We start from the raw sequence: 16191 nt of genomic DNA, 5'->3' as shown, positions 1-16191 counted from the left end.
TCTTGGGATAAAGTAATTTTATTTTGTTTTCTTTTTGCTGTTTATCTTATCTAATTCACAGCTTTGTAGCAAAAAAGGAAAGACTAAATCATTCACTGAAACAAACAGAGAAAAGATGTTAAACAGTTACAGCATAGTAGGTATGCTATTTTCCCACCTGATATTTCTGCAATTACAGGAAACTGTTCATGCCTTATATGGTGTGTTGCTTTAGACCTTCTAACTGTATTCATGCACAGTACTATGTGGAGTACTTGCTTATATGTTCTGTGGAAACCATTCCTCACAACTATAGATTATCTAGGAAACTCAGTGTTTAGAGCAAGTTAGCTGATGGCTGCCTGAATATTAATTCTTAATGTATCTGTCTTTGAACATATTTGCACTATGAAACACATATCCCCAACTTGCATTTAAAAAGAAGATAAAATGTCATGTTAGATATTTTATATCTAATGTCATTAGGATGCAGTCCAGATTTTTTAAGGTGAGTGCTTTGCCACTTTATTACAATGTTGTAATACAATGTTATTACAATGTTGTAGCTTTTATGTTTCAATCCACCGTAGTCCAGGTAGTGTCTCAAAGGGCAAATAGAAGCTGGGATACTTGCAAGTGTTCTGTTATTTAGTGGGACAAAAATGCAACCAGCCAAATACCTGAATTCTACGGCAGCTGATAAATACAGCAGTCCTCCACAGCAGAACCATTAATGTAAAGAAACATATTCACCACTCACACACACAAAACTTAATGGCATTTTAAAAACGCACACCTCTTATACTGAGGAAATATGTTGGCATGCAGTCCAAATACATTGCATATGTAACCTGCAACAACTTACTCGGACATCAGCCAGCACGCAAAACTAAACACTTCCCACACATTTCATTAATCCACTCTGCGATTCACTCTGGCAACTTCAGTTCTATCTCCTTTCTTTCAAAATAAATATCTTCTAAAGATAAAGTTAATATATTTGTGGAAATAAGACAAAAACCTGCAACCTCCCAAAATGTGACTATCTTCAAAGTACGCAATCTTGATGCATCTGCCTTACCATTCTATCAATAATCAGCAAACTCCATTTTGCCCTCTTTGCACCAAGATTTCTAGAGCAACCTAAAGGAGCATGCTTACATTTCCAACTAAAGAGGTATAAATTCAGAAAACAACCTCAAACCAAACAAATAAACTGAATCGCAAGAGAACAACATTTCACATTCCACATGAGAGAACTGCGGAGCTTCAGCACAACACACAGAAGAAGGAGTTTAACTTTCTAAGTTATGTGCATGTAGCCCCATTTGCAATGATTCTTCTCATTAAGAAAAACATATATTATAGAACAAACTAATAATAAAACTTGGCCACACTTTTATTGCTGAACAAGTTTTAATACAAATTATGAAAGCATCCCAAAACACACCCATCTTAAATGTGCATGCGCACACACCCAAACATACATACAGTCCTAAACAGTAAAATACACTAATAAGTAGTCCAAATTATAAATCACTTCCAATTACTGATGTCAAGACATTTAAATTATTGCATATCAAGGCACCATCCTCTTCCAGTTAAAATACTGAAAAATTAAAATCCTTGAAGAGGATGCAAAATTAAAGTTCACCCATTCACATCACTAATAACGCAGTCCATATATTTTTCTTCACAAAAATACCTCCTACCTCTGTAATTTAACTTCAAACACATTCAATTAAGAATGAGCTATATTTTAAAATGTCATTCAATATTCGGCTGTCTACAAAATGGAAGTTTTTGCAGCCTTTCAAATAAGCATTTAAGGGTTTCCTTCAGCCTGTTTGATTTCAGCTGCCAACAATGTCATGAAAAGAGGAGCCACTGTTGCCCAGAAATCACACAAAGGCTACAGAAGATGTTTTAACAATAGAAGATAACCAGTGAATTGTTCATTATTTCTGAACATGGCAAAAGGTCAAAAGATGGGACCAGAATCAAAATATCTTCAAGCTATCAGAGTTATCATATAGAGCAACTTCCAACTGGTTTGTTCTTCCAGTTGTTGAAGTCACTAAGTTATACATTAATTACCTTTTATTTTTAAAGGTTGATTACAATACCATTTGTTCTTTTTCTATGCATATATTGTCTGGTGTAGTTAAGCTCACAGTCAGATACTGCTAGACTAATAATGAGATTTTTAGCTTTTCTGTGGACAAAAAAACAGAACTGATGTCACAAACAGCAGATTAAATCTAAATAGGGGACCACTTTCTGAATACTGCAAATTGCAGCACCAAAACTTTCCCAGACAGCAATGACCACATACACATTTCTTTCACAAACACATATGCTATTTTTCTTTCAATTTGTCACGCCGCTTGGTTTTGTTCCCTTAAATGACAGCACAAAATACATGCAAAATTCTCAGCTTCTGCTTAGGTTTTAAATCTTTCTAGTTTGTGCCCAACAGCTTTTTAACTTGCAATTACAGGAACTGAAATTTAGTCAGTTGCTGTGAAACAAGATGGTTATCAAAAATACGGGATTCTCACAGGCTTAGCTAGATGAAGCAAGTAAAAATATGTAAAAGTTCACTTACTTCAAATGCCAGAATGGTCATAACTTAAAATTCTCAGAATCAAAAACACAGTCCCAATATTGTGGCAAGAGAGCACTGGGTATAAACCTAACCAAAAATGTTTAATATAAGTTATATTTACTGGTGTTTGTACTGTGGTGCCTGGAACTCTTAAGATAACTGGGAAATAATAATATGTTTAAGAAACAGGTATTCTGCTGTCTTAACAGTATGTTCTTTGCCACCCTAAGTTTCTTTGGGGCCAAAGCATATCCATAAAGTCAAGTACAATTGTGATTAATTGTGTAGATTTCACATTTTAAACTGAAGCCACAATATAAAGTAACTCAAACAGTGAGCCAATTGTTCATTCCCACGGCAAAATATCTCAAAAACTTCAGTAAGAAAAAAAAATAAGGAATTCAACAATCAGGTGGTATTTCTAGCCTGAGTTCAATAATGTTTTGATTTAACATTAAAATAATCCAAAACCAGAAACATACATTAACAGAGGATCCTACATATAACATGAAAACTGATGGTTAAAACACTTATATGTAGGGCCCCAAATTAAGTAGAAAACATTACTCTGAATACCAAGTAATAGATAAGCACACTGCACTTATTTGCCCAATGTAAATAAGAGGGTAGATTTTTTCCCCTAATAAGTGAATGGTATAAACAGTTATTTGGCATGAGTCTGTCATTCCTTCCTCTACAGAGCTGCGAATAGATCCTGTCTCTGTAGACAAAACAGAAAAAGGCATGTGTTCTTTTTGCACTCCAATGATGAACAGGAGGAAAAAGAAAAGAATGAGGTGGATGGACAAGGCATGTAAAATTATTTGTGTATCAAAAATACTTCCCAATATGGGAGGCTGAAAAATGTCATGAGTCAATCTTGCTATCATCCTCTGCATGCTTCTCAATATGTCCCACTGCATCCTAGAGGCAGAAAGGAAACAGGATTGATTTCAATTAGCTCAGATTTTTATACTTTAATGACTGATAAAAAAAATTAAGCACATCAATGATACATTCCAGGCCAGGGTACATCCAAGATTTGGGACAGCACTAGTCATAGTCAGAGTTCAAATGTTCTTATTAAACTTCTTACATTTTTAAGTTTTAACCAGCAAGTTAAAAGCATCCCCAAATATTTACTGGCCAGCTTTAGCTTTGATTTGATTGGTCTTTTTGAAATGTTGTATATGTTCAGTAATAGTTTAGTGAACTGTTTAGTACAGTACAGAACTGTTCAGTAGAGTAATGTATGTATATCACCAATGTGTAAGTAACATCTATGATAGAAAAGCATCTTATAAGGCAATCCGATGAAGGGCTGAGAAGAATAAGTGATAATAGAATCCTGCTGGGCTCACAGGAAAGAACAGAATAAACAGGGAAAAAGGGGGAATCTGAAGGGAAAATAAATATATCAATAACTAGTACACTTTTTAATACTTCTATAGTCTGCAGACAATAGGAGAATTGTAAATCAAGACCCTTAAACTGGTCTCTTTTCCAATTTATCAAAGAACCAATAGCAGAGTAACAAGGATGTTTCCTGTCACTTCATCAGGAATAGAATTTTCTCTCACCTTACGACCCAGTGGCAGCAGGACTGCCAATTAACTGGGAATCTTTTTTTCTTAAAACACATATTAAAGTTTTTGTAGATTGTTCTCTTCCAAAGCTACAAGAACTACACTCCAAATAATTCCTTTCTCTTTCACCTTTTATCTAATTTCTTTGCTACATACCTGTTTGGAACTTTTCCTGGAGGTGAAGAATGCATCACAATTCTTCCAGCGGCATTTTAGAGTTTGAAAATTCGGATTTGTGTGGTCATTTAACAAATGCTGTTTCAAGTGGTCCACAACTCCAAATATAAGTGAACATCCATGCCACTGATAAGCAAAATAAACAAAACTGTTAGAGGGAATGTCTGAAAGCTAGTGGAGACATTAACAATGGAACCAGTTTTCTGCAGTTCATAAATGTAAGAAAGAGAAAAATACGAAAATATTGAACTAGAGGAACCTTAATTAGCTTGATTTAGTAAAAGCCAACTCTGTAAAACCATAACATGGTACATTCATTCATTTTTGTCCACAGCACTCCCTTCAGAAATTTTTCTCAGCATCAACTCTGAAATAAGTTGGACTGAGAGAAAAGTGGCTGATCCCAAATCATCCAAGGAGCTCCCAAGGGTCTTATAATACCTTAACCACTATACTGCACAGCAATGTATAACACAAAAGTTTTTCAATCCTCCATTGACACTGCAAGTACGAATAGGACTGAAGTAATCAAAACCACTTCAATCCACCTCTAGGAAAAAGAAGTGAGTCAAATGATAAACTTGCAGTTTTTGGTCGTTTGAAAGATATACTGACATTTATAGTCTTGAGTTTTCTGAACAGAAACCTGGCAGCAATTGTGCCAAGTTTGTTTCATCCCTCTAGGACACTACAGCCAAGGTCTTTGCACCTTTCATCCAAACAGAAAAAGCACTTCATGCAATTATCAGAGATGGACACTTTCTGTTCCAGAATACAATATTATACGAAGGAACTATGATGTTCCTTCATGATGAAGATGGGAGTGAACTGAGTGACTAATTTCTTGTCTTCTCAAAGCACCCATATTAACATAAGGATTGCTTGACGGGGAGGGAGACCAGCTCCTGCCTTTTCAATTTATCACACCACACCTGATTTGTCTCTCTCTTAAGAATACTTTGATTACTTAAAGTACCAGAAGCTCTACATTTGTCCAGAGGATTCTACCAGGAAAAGTGTTGTCATTACAATGACTTCACAACATATACATTGTCTGAAAACTATGCTTTTCTTGCCCTGACAGGGGAGGATGATGAACTAGTGAAGAGAGTCCTGTTTCCAACAGCTTTCCTTAGGGTACAAATGGAGGACATCTAGGGATGGGCAGGTGGCCCTCGGTATCTTTCTGAGCCCACCCTCCAAAGAATACTTAGAATGGCTGGTGTCAATATTTTCAGCCATTCTTAAACGAAGACTAAACATAGGGGTTTAAAAACTATTTGAGATTTATCTGCAATCTGGAATGAACTAATTGCTTTCCATAGTAGGTAAATAATTTGATTCAAACTTGGCTTAGAGAGTTGATTTATGATATCTGATACTTATGTCTAGCCTGCCTTTTAAATGTACAAATCAATCAACCAAATTCATTATAGTTGCCCAACTCCAATTTTATCTGTTTCAACTATTTGGTTTTGTTGACATTTTTATCCTATTTATGTTACATTTTTTTGTGGATTCAACAAGTTTCAAACATTACGAACAACTACATGAACTTCAGAGTCTAAAGAGCAAAAGTGTTTTTTTTTTACCCAACAACGATAGTTCTGCATCAGGTTAAGCCGCACTGCTTGGATACTACCATCATAGCAACCTGTGTAGATCTGAAAAGAGGAAAAAAAGAATTCTAGAATTAAAAGAATAAAAGGACATGAATATACCAAATGTAGTAGCCACTGGTACTATATTTAAAATTCTACTATGACTAGAATATTTATTTTCTGTACAGTAGCTTATATATTTTAGTGATAAAAAAACAAAAATGTTGAAATTAACTCTATACACTTCTTTATCACTCAGTTCATAATCGTTGGATTAAGGGAAACAATTCAATTAGTATATTGTATATTGAACATATGAAAAACCTTTTAGTATGAAGTTCTTTTTAAAAAAACTTGAGTTATCAATAACAGCAAAACAGCTAGTACATGTATGAATACAAAACCTAAGGATGAACTGTAAAACTATTTTGCAAAAGAAATCAGTAGTAATGTTAAGAAAATATACATAATATGCAACCATAGAGTACAAGATCATTAATTGAATAAAGTACCTCAGTTACACAATGGAGTTATTAAGTTCTGTAACTAAACAAGTGGTTTAACAGTACAAATATCATTAAGTATTTGAGCGGTGATAGTCTGCTCCTGGGAAATATTTTTTTGCATGCAGTCAATAGGATAACAAAATATAATGATGCCATTCAGACTATGGAGACATTCTATATTAAGTGCCCAATCAAAAAATAAAAAAGACACACATATGTCCAGAAACCTTACCTAGTTATTTAGACTGTTGGTTAAACTAGAGTTGTTATGCTTTTCAGATTTCAGTTGGTTTAGTCATCTCAAATGTTAACGTTTATTCAAAAGTTATCTGATGCTTTTCACAGATTAAAAAGAGTTGGGTAAAATTGTATTATTTTACCACAGTTTTGTTGTTTTTACAATCCAATCCAACTGGGATACTTTTTAATAATAGCCACAGCATTTAAGACTTATATACTACCACAGTGCTTTACAGCTCCTCTAAGCAGTTTACAGAGTCAGCATATTGCCTCCAGCAATCTGAGTTCTCATTTTACCGACCTTGTAAGGATGGAAGGCTGAGTCAATCTGAACCAGTCAGGATTGAGGGTACTGAACTCCTGGCAATGTGAGCAGTTAGCCTGCAATGCTGCATTCTTACCACTGCGCCACCATGTAGGAAAACAGGAGTACTAAATTTACATAAATAATACTAAGTACTCTCCAGATTTTCTGAATTCCCACAATCCCTTACCCCATGCCATCTTGCAAGAGCAGATAAGAGTTTGGAGTCCAATCCACCTGCAGAGCATTAGTTCTTCTGATCTGTGAGTTTACTTATGTCTTTTGTTAGAGCCTGGCTAGAACCCAGAATACTCCTCTTATGCATATAAAGAAGTGGTGGTGTCAGATGATTAGTTTGATGTTCTTAAATATAAGATACAAATGCCTGTTATCCTCTCCCAAGTGACAGGTGGTCCTCATGGGGTGTTCTAATGGGTTTGAGGACATCTGGCTCTTTGGATACAGCTTCTAACAAATTCATTATTGCTTCACAGTTCTATTTCCCAACCAGAGGGAACCAAGCATGAAGTAACTTGTAAAACGCTATCTACAAAGCAAGCAAGAATAATGATCTAATTCTGGATAGCCATAATCATAAGAGAAAAATCCCTAATATTATGGAAAGGGAAAACAAAATGTTACCATGCTCTTATGAATGGTCATGCACATAATCATATCCGAATGTCCTCCATAGACTTGTAAACGATCGTGAGACTTGGTGGAAAAGAGGGGAAAAAACAAAGAAAACTTGTCAGACATATAATAAGCCGATAAGTATATACCTAAAGATTTAGTTACAGTAAACTGTATGTAAACAATGTAAGAAAAACGAAACAACCTGCTTCTTTGTCCCACAATACTAGTTCACTTATTTTAAATACTCGTTCCCAGCCATAGACTCTCCCAGATGAAAAGTTATCAAACAGGAAAATTCATTTATTTATCTAAATAACCTCACAAGCTTTCAGAATGTATGGCAGGCAATGTACATAACCTAGGGCAGTGATGGCTAATCTTTGCTGGACTGAGTGTCCAAAGTGCATGTGCATGCACACACAAATGTGTGAGCACGTGCCCGAACCCCCAAAATGCAATGTGCGCCCAGCCTGTGCCCCACCCTATGCATGCAGGCGCCCTGTGCATATTGCACCTCGACAGAGCTGAGCTGGAGCGATGGCTTGCATGCCCACAGAAAGGGTGCTGCGTGCCACCTCTGGCACCATGCCATAGGTTTGCCATCATGGATCTAGGTTTCTTTCACCTAGAACACCTAGAGATAACAACACTGTTATCTCATGGTAGATAAGTTTAGCAGGCAAAACAGACAATCCAGCAGCTATTTTTCCTAGAAAAAATTAGATCCTGAAGTCTCTGCAACTCCTACAGGAGATAGATAGATAGATAGATAGATAGATAGATAGATAGATAGATAGATAGATAGATAGATAGATAGATAGATAGATAGATAGATAGATAGATAGATAGATAGAGATAGATAGATAGATAGATAGATAGATAGATAGATAGATAGATAGATAGATAGATAGATAGATAGATAGATAGATGGAATTTTTTATTGGCCAAGTGTGATTGGACACAAAAGGAATTTGTCTTTGGTGCATATGCTCTCAGTGTACATAAAAAGAAAAGATACATTCATTAAGAATCATAAGGTACAACACTTAATGATAGTCATAGGGTACAAATAAGCAATAAAATCATTTAAAACCCCAATTCAGACCTAAAAGAGTTGCATCAAAGTAGATCTCATGAAATATTTGAAAATGAATACACCACTTGGGATCAAAGAAAAACAAAGGATATCATTTACAAAGATAATGATCACATTCCACTTTAAATAAAATTAGCTAGATTTTTACCTGTAACTCATATACTCGAACACACTTGTCTAAACAGGCTGTTACCATCACTTTTCCCAGGATGTTCACAACAGTTACTGCATGGTTATGCCCCTTATATATCCGTACCAGCTCCCCAGTCTGCAACAAGATCATCAGGATAAATAGGTATGCACAGAGAAAAAAAAATTGATTGTTTCTACTAGATTCTTATAGACACCTTCCTTTTAAGAACAAAATCTTAAAGAGGATATGTTTCTTCTTTAATTTGTACTGTTAATAAAGTGAGCATTGTAAGAAAGACTGTTAACTCTCTAGCATGAACAACATTTTCATATGGTTTTCATAAGGGATCAATCTTTATGTATTTTGTGTAAAAGCTTATCCTTATCTACCATCATTCACAAGAAATAAAAAGATGCATCTGAGAATTGGTATTCTATTCTTCTCTTCTCTTCTCTTCTCTTCTCTTCTCTTCTCTTCTCTTCTCTGCCATTCCTATTCCTATTCCTTTATTGAATTTGTATGCGCCCCTCACTCTACCAAGCAACTCTGGGTGGTTTACAATGTTATAATTAACAGAATAAAACAATTACAGGATTAAAACATTAAAGCATCATAGCAAAAACTAATATATTAAAATTATTATTAAAATGGATAAAAAGAACCAATGCATAATTGGAGTGGAGGTGAGGTCTTGTATTAGTCTACTAGCCTTCTCCAAAATGGGATGCCTCTATCAGGGTCCCAAGTCAGTTGGCAATGCCAGGTTTTCAGGCTCTTTCAGAAGGGCAAGAAGGTGGAGGGGAGATATCAGCTCAAGGGCCATGACATTCTGCAACAGAAAGGCTCTTTTCCATTACCCTGCCAGTCACAGTTCATTGACTGACAAGATCCAGAGCATGTCCCTTCTGCCTACTGGCTTGCTTGTGAGTTGCCTGGGACTCACTTAATGACCTGTGATCCTCACTTAATGATGGCAATAGGGAGTGTTGCTGAGATTATTGTCATTATAAGTTGTGATGTTGTACTTTATGACTGCATTGTTTAGTTGATGAGAATACCAGTCTCAATTATTGGGTTTTTTATGGATCATAATAAAATAATAGCTATTTGATGAATTTCTTCTTAAAATACTGTATCAAGCCATTGTTTCCACATATTTAGATGAAACAGGGCTAGTAGTATGTTTTTTAACTGCCACAATTGTCTAGTCAAATAAAAAATATATTCTACGGTGCATGAAACTTTCCTAAAGCAACTAATTTCTCTATTTCTCAGAACATCTACAATCAAGATTCAGGTTTAAGTATTAGATGTTTTTCTCTGCAAACACTTGTTTAAAACTGAATTAAATTTATGTAAATGAATTATCAACACTAATTTAGCAGTAAATTACTTTGTTAGAAGTAAAAGGAGTATGAAGCATTTCATGTTTCATAGATTAAAATGAAATGACCTTTGAACAACTTACATGTATGTTATGGGCATGGACAGATTGGTCACTGGAACCACTGAAGACCAGATCATTCACAACCTTGGAAGATAAAGCCAACAGCCAGATTACATACACTATTTAACTAGAAATACTTCATTCCTTACCATCTCTCACGTTTAATTGTCACAATATAATTACAATGAATGAATCACCTCTACAGAATGAATTACAAAGCCAGTCTGAGCACCAGCTGCAACAGAACTGCATTAGACTGAACCAAATTACCCACAGTCCTAGTCAATACCACATATCAGCTGTGCATCAAAATTACTATTATCTATTACAAGGAAGTTTTTCCAACTGATCTCCAACTGATTGATCTGCAGAGCATCAAGCAAGGCCTCCCTTCGAAAATCCCATATCCTCTCCCAGCTGACATATGTAAGATGTCTCTCATCTTATACCTCCTCAGAACGGATGAAATAGGATCAAGCCAAAAAAAAAAGGGAATTTTATTTACAAGTTATGAATTGTTTCAAATGGCTGCATTTCAATAAAAGGTCTTTTTAAAGTACTTGCCTTCATACACAGTACTGTTTTGCTATGACCTTCAAGAGTTCGGAGCAGCAATCCATTTCGGGCATCTCGCACACTAATTGTACAATCATAGGATCCCACAATCAGTAGTCGTCGTGCCCCTTCTTGAGCTGTAGCCAGGCAGCTAATCGCCCTAGGACCATGACACTCAAAGGTATCAAGTTGTCGGTTGTTCTTGGGGAAAAGAAAATACAGCCCAAACATATGTTATGGACACAATTATTTCCTTCCACATCCAACAGCACTAAATTCTTCCCCTTCTAATTATTTGAATGCCTTCCCACAAATTCCAGATCCCCATTGGACTTGTAAAACAATGTTGTTTTTTTAATTAAGAAACAGTGTTGTTTACTTTTTACGGAGTGAATTTCTTTAAGATACACTCTGCACTGTAGCAAATGCTTACATAATTTTAATTTTGAAAAGAAAAATAATTCAAAGAAACAGATAAGGGGGCATGGACTCCTTTCCCAGTAACTACTCACCCAGGCAAATTTTAGTCTTATGTCTGATTGTGCTTATACATCAGCTAACCTCTAACTGCGCCCAGGTAGCTCTTCCCCTTATTTCTTTATGCAAGTCAAACTTCAAACATTATTTGTCCTTTTCACTTATCATACAATACATCAGCCTTTCTTTTGGGAAATTAGCAATGTTTATATCTCTTATACTGACCTTTATATTAAAAGTGACCACATTTCCATTTGCAAGGCCGGCATAAAGGATCCTCCATCTACTGTGCAGGCAAAGCACACGGTCATCCAGTTTAAACTGATCAATACGTTCTCTTGTCTAATAAGGGGAAAAAAAGTAGGATTTATTAAACTCATAGTAAATAGCCTTAAGAAGCAGCTTGAACACAAGCTTTGAAAGTATATCATTTAGGAAACTCTCTTGTACATTGAGAAATCTACATGTACTGCTACATGTACTATAAAGTTTAAAGGAAAGTTTCATTTATGTAGCAGTTTAAGTTTCTCAACATACAAGTAAACTGTTGCTTTAGGTGTAAGTCTGCTCCTAAAAACCACTGGAAGAATGAAAAACTGAATTCTAAATACATATTTAACTCCATAATCCTTTAAAGCCTTCTGTGTGGTCTTCTGCTCTAAACGTAGAAGTAATGCACGCACAGTATCGCCTTGACTTTTGTAAATGAAAGACTACCAAGAATTTTATCATTCCTGAGACCAAGAAATGCATACAAATAATAAAAGTATAAAAATATTTTGGCTTAAAAAATTGTTTAAATTGTTATCCAAGTATTATCACTTTGCGTCAGTGAAAATGTTTTTACTTCTGGAAACCACTGCACATTTTTAGATGCTCAGAAGATGCTTCAGATGCACAGAGCTGAAGAACTATCAGACTCAGAAATGTTTGGGAAAGTCTACCAGTGCCAATCTATCCTAACACTCACATTTGGCATAGGGAGAAAATGAATAAATTCAGAATCCAGAATTACAAAAGGCAATGCATTTTCCTCCTGGTTAATTAGTTGCATCAACCATTATCTCTACACTTACCTTGACGTTATAGCAATTTATATTGTGATCACTGGAGCCAGAATAGAGTGCTGCATTTTTCCCTGTTGTCTGAATTATCAGGAGGCAGTTGACTTTGGAAGCGTGCCCTTCAAAGACACCCACACATTTCCTGTTCTATGAAAAGAAGAATGAAATGGGGTCAGATTGTATTTAAATTGGGATGGATGACTTTTAAGAGGTAGAGATCACCCTTTTTGAAAGAAAGCAAGGACCATGCATAAGATCGTGGGGGGTTCTGGTTTGTTTTTGGTTTTATTAAAATTACTTTGGGGCTTGCACCTCTGCTTCTGTGTATTTCCCACGTCCAAAGCTGGAAGCCATGTCACCAGTTCTTGACACTTACAATAAAGAGGCAACTTTTAGAGATATAAGAAATTTAAGGTGCATGTGCAACTACAGATATAATAGTTCTTGATTTACAACCAATCATTTAGAGACGTTCAAAGTTACAACAGATCCTTCTAAAAGCTACTTATGACTCAATTTCAAAGTTACGATGGCTGCAACACCTTCCCACAGTCATAGGAACACATTCTAGGCACTTGGCAACAGGCTCACTTTTGCAGCATCCCACCATCATTCAACTGTGATTTTTAAAATGCTTTTTGCCAGTTTCTGGCATTTACTTACTTTTCCAGCAAAAAGCACCCATAGAATAAAGTGGGTTCTACTTACCACTAAGTTATATGCACGGACAGTTTTGTCTGCTGAGCAGGTGTACAACACGTTCCCAAAAATCTGAATGGCATTCACTGATGCTGAATGCCCCTCAAATATCCCTTCTGTGGGATCCTCATCTTCACCTGGCTCTGAAGACACCTCTGGCAAATACAAATCAAAGTTTGCAATTAAACATTCTGTTCATATGAGTGCACTTGGTCTTCTATATTATTAGATATGATTAATGGTTCCCCTTTGCCTTCCCACCCAACCATTTCTTCTTCCTTGTACCCATTACCCATTGCAGCATAGTGTTGTCCACGTGCTCTCTTCAACGTGTACAAAGGCTACTAGCCTTCCATGCCACTTCTCCCAACCCATAATAATCCTCCAAGGTCTTATCAGTCTCCCTTATCTGCCCTATCATGAGCCACGGTGGCGCAGAGATTAGAGTGCAGTACTGCAGGCTACTTCTGCTGACTGCCAGCGGCCTGCAATTTGACAGTTCAAATCCCACCAGGCTCAAGGTTGACTCAGCCTTCCATCCTTCCAAAGGTTGGTAAAATGAGGCCCCAAATTGTTAGGGGTAATATGCTGACTCTGTAAACCACTTAAAGCGGCATATAAATCTAAGTGCTATTGCTATTGCTACCTAGCCCTTCCACTGAACAACAAATCATGTTTGTTTTGATCCTGTTAACTGAAGGAATTGAGAAAAGGAATTGAACTGCAACTTTGTCAAGGAAAAAATACAGTATAAAAAGAGTTACCAACTTTAATAGATACAGTCTGGAACCATACAGAAAAAACTTGCTGTCACCACAGGAGAATATTAAGTATGAGGGGAAAAGAAATGGAAATTGATTGCATCGCCAGAAGAGTCAAACTAACGTTCTCCAAATACATTCAAACATATGTTACAAATACCTATACCACCAAAATGATTAGCTTTGAACAATATTTTATTGTCATCTAGTCAAGAAGATTACATTAAAGCTCTTCAAAGGTTTATTGAAGCACATCTCAAGTTAGAAATTGGTTCCAAATGATTAAATTTCTTGAGTCAAAATTTATCTCAAAGTAGCCTTTGAGTTCCTTCTTCATACAGAGTAGATACAAAAGAAATACAGAAAGAAATAGTAAGTAATTTACTGGCTAGAAGAAAGAAAGAAAATTTAATTTTCACCAAACAGATCAAAGGGCAAGAAAGAGATATAAGAAACCTCAAGTCAAAGTCTCAGAAAAAAACAAATTAGCATGGATATTTTGGAAATTTCAGAATATGTTAAAGTAGATAACTCCTTCAGCTCTCCTCCAAAAGGTCTTATACTTATTTTGTTGTTAAGAAAACCAATATGCAGATAGATCAGGGATGAAATCCAGCAGGTTCTGACAGATTCTGGAGAACCAGTAGCGGAAATTTTGAACAGTTCGGAGAACTGGCAAATACCACCTCTGGCTGGCTCCAGAGTGGGGTGGAAATGGAGATTTTGCAATATCCTTCCCCCAGGAGTGAGGAGGGAATGGGGATTTTGCAGTATCCTTCCCCTGGAGTGGGGTGGGAATGGAGATTTTGCAGTATCCTTCTCCTGCCATGCCCACCAAGCTCCACCATGCCCACCAAGCCACACCCACAGAATCAGTAGTAAAAAAAATTAGATTTCACCACTGAGACAGATGTACCTGATGAGGTTTTTGATCCTTGTAATGACGATAAACGTGTCTGAGTCTCAGCCACACTAAAGAAGAAAGAGAATGCCACTGGTAACTTAAGTAGTTTAGGGGGGAAAAACAACATTACAAACCCAATACTATATTAGAATCTTCCTGGAAAAATATTCTATGAAAAAGGAGTAAGTCTTTCTACAGAAACTACAATGAAACTTTCTTCAAACTTTATATGAAATAGGATTTTTGTCATAAATGATTTGCTGAATATGGTTTGGTATGTCAAATTTAATATAATTGTTTTCTAAACCATTTCTCAGCTAAAGGATTCCTGAATATTCTTTTAGAATTCCTAAAGAATTTCTAAATATTAAGAACACCAATTATACTACCCCTAATAATATTCTACTAGCCAGATTAAAAGCCACTACGATGCAGACAGCAATCAGTACACATACAGTTTGCCAGCTCACCTTCTACCAATATCATCTTTATAGTTTACTCCAATCTCACTAGTAGAGCTCACTTCATCGTAGCCCGACCGAGATGGCTCTCTCAACTGTTTATCTGTGGAGCTCAAGGTATCTCTCTTAGAAGGGCTGTCTGGTTTCTCACTTTCTGATTCCGATGAGTTGATGGCCACCACTTCCAGAGGAGATTTAGGGACTTCTACAAATTCAAGAGATGTGTCACTATCATTCTCCTCTTTCTTCCTCTTTCTTTCCTGAGCTGCCACACCATCCTCTTGCTTTGGAGGGGTGGATGTTGTTACTTTTTCCCCTTTGGGTATCTTTACAGCCTTTACTTTCCTAATTGGTTTTGAATCGCTCACGTCCTGTTCTGTATCACTGTTCTCAGGAACACGGGCTGCTCGGAATGCTTTCTTTTTTTTCAACTTTTTCTTCTTCTTGCTTAGTTTGAATTCTGTGGTGACCATAGTAGAGATGGCCATCTGCTCAGGCTGCTCATTTGACTGCTTATTATTTTCATTTGCAGCAAGTTCGGAAGTAAATGACTGGCTTTCAAATGAGCCAGTGCATGGTTCAGATATGGTATTGCCTGCCGGAGTTATCTTGCCTTGGGTTTTCACAGAAGATACTGATCCTGAATTAGTAGGGGAAGAATGGCCAGATAACCTTGTCCCCATCATATTTGGAATAGATTTCTGAATATCTTGATTTGCTTCTTGGAAATCAATAAGTTCCAACAATGACATACTAGCAGCGATAACTGGATACCGTGAAGGCTGTTGACTTGTATTTCCTGAAGAAAGAAGATGGAATATTGCTTTTCACCTAACAATTAACTGTTACATAATATGAACGTTGTTATATATGACTTTTTGTGACAAATCAATAATCAGTTCAAGCACTTAATCAGGATATTATTTCATACTCTCGGCCTAATATTAAATTGGCTCC

At 36.3% G+C, this 16191-nt stretch overlaps 1 protein-coding gene across 3 annotated transcripts in view; it reads right to left on the bottom strand.

The window, feature by feature from the left end:
- Positions 1-16191, bottom strand: part of ZNF106 (zinc finger protein 106) — a 48021-nt gene continuing 31830 nt past the window's right edge. For 2 of the 3 annotated variants that reach the window (XM_058162002.1, XM_058162003.1), the window contains 12 exons: positions 15244-16033; positions 14786-14841; positions 13118-13263; positions 12422-12556; positions 11571-11687; positions 10878-11069; positions 10335-10397; positions 8882-9001; positions 7644-7715; positions 5943-6014; positions 4330-4476; positions 1-3511 (listed from right to left, as the gene is read on the bottom strand). In XM_058162002.1, the coding sequence (XP_058017985.1) occupies positions 3455-3511; positions 4330-4476; positions 5943-6014; positions 7644-7715; positions 8882-9001; positions 10335-10397; positions 10878-11069; positions 11571-11687; positions 12422-12556; positions 13118-13263; positions 14786-14841; positions 15244-16033 (1967 nt within the window). In that variant the 3' untranslated portion in view covers positions 1-3454. The remainder of the gene's footprint in view (positions 3512-4329; positions 4477-5942; positions 6015-7643; positions 7716-8881; positions 9002-10334; positions 10398-10877; positions 11070-11570; positions 11688-12421; positions 12557-13117; positions 13264-14785; positions 14842-15243; positions 16034-16191) is intronic. The other variant, XM_058162004.1, reaches the window with a different exon arrangement.

Source organism: Ahaetulla prasina, chromosome 1, assembly GCF_028640845.1.
Source record: "Ahaetulla prasina isolate Xishuangbanna chromosome 1, ASM2864084v1, whole genome shotgun sequence".
Taxonomy (NCBI): domain Eukaryota; kingdom Metazoa; phylum Chordata; class Lepidosauria; order Squamata; family Colubridae; genus Ahaetulla; species Ahaetulla prasina.
The sequence above is the reverse complement of the archived record's forward strand: the minus strand, read 5'-3'. Positions and strand labels throughout refer to the sequence as shown.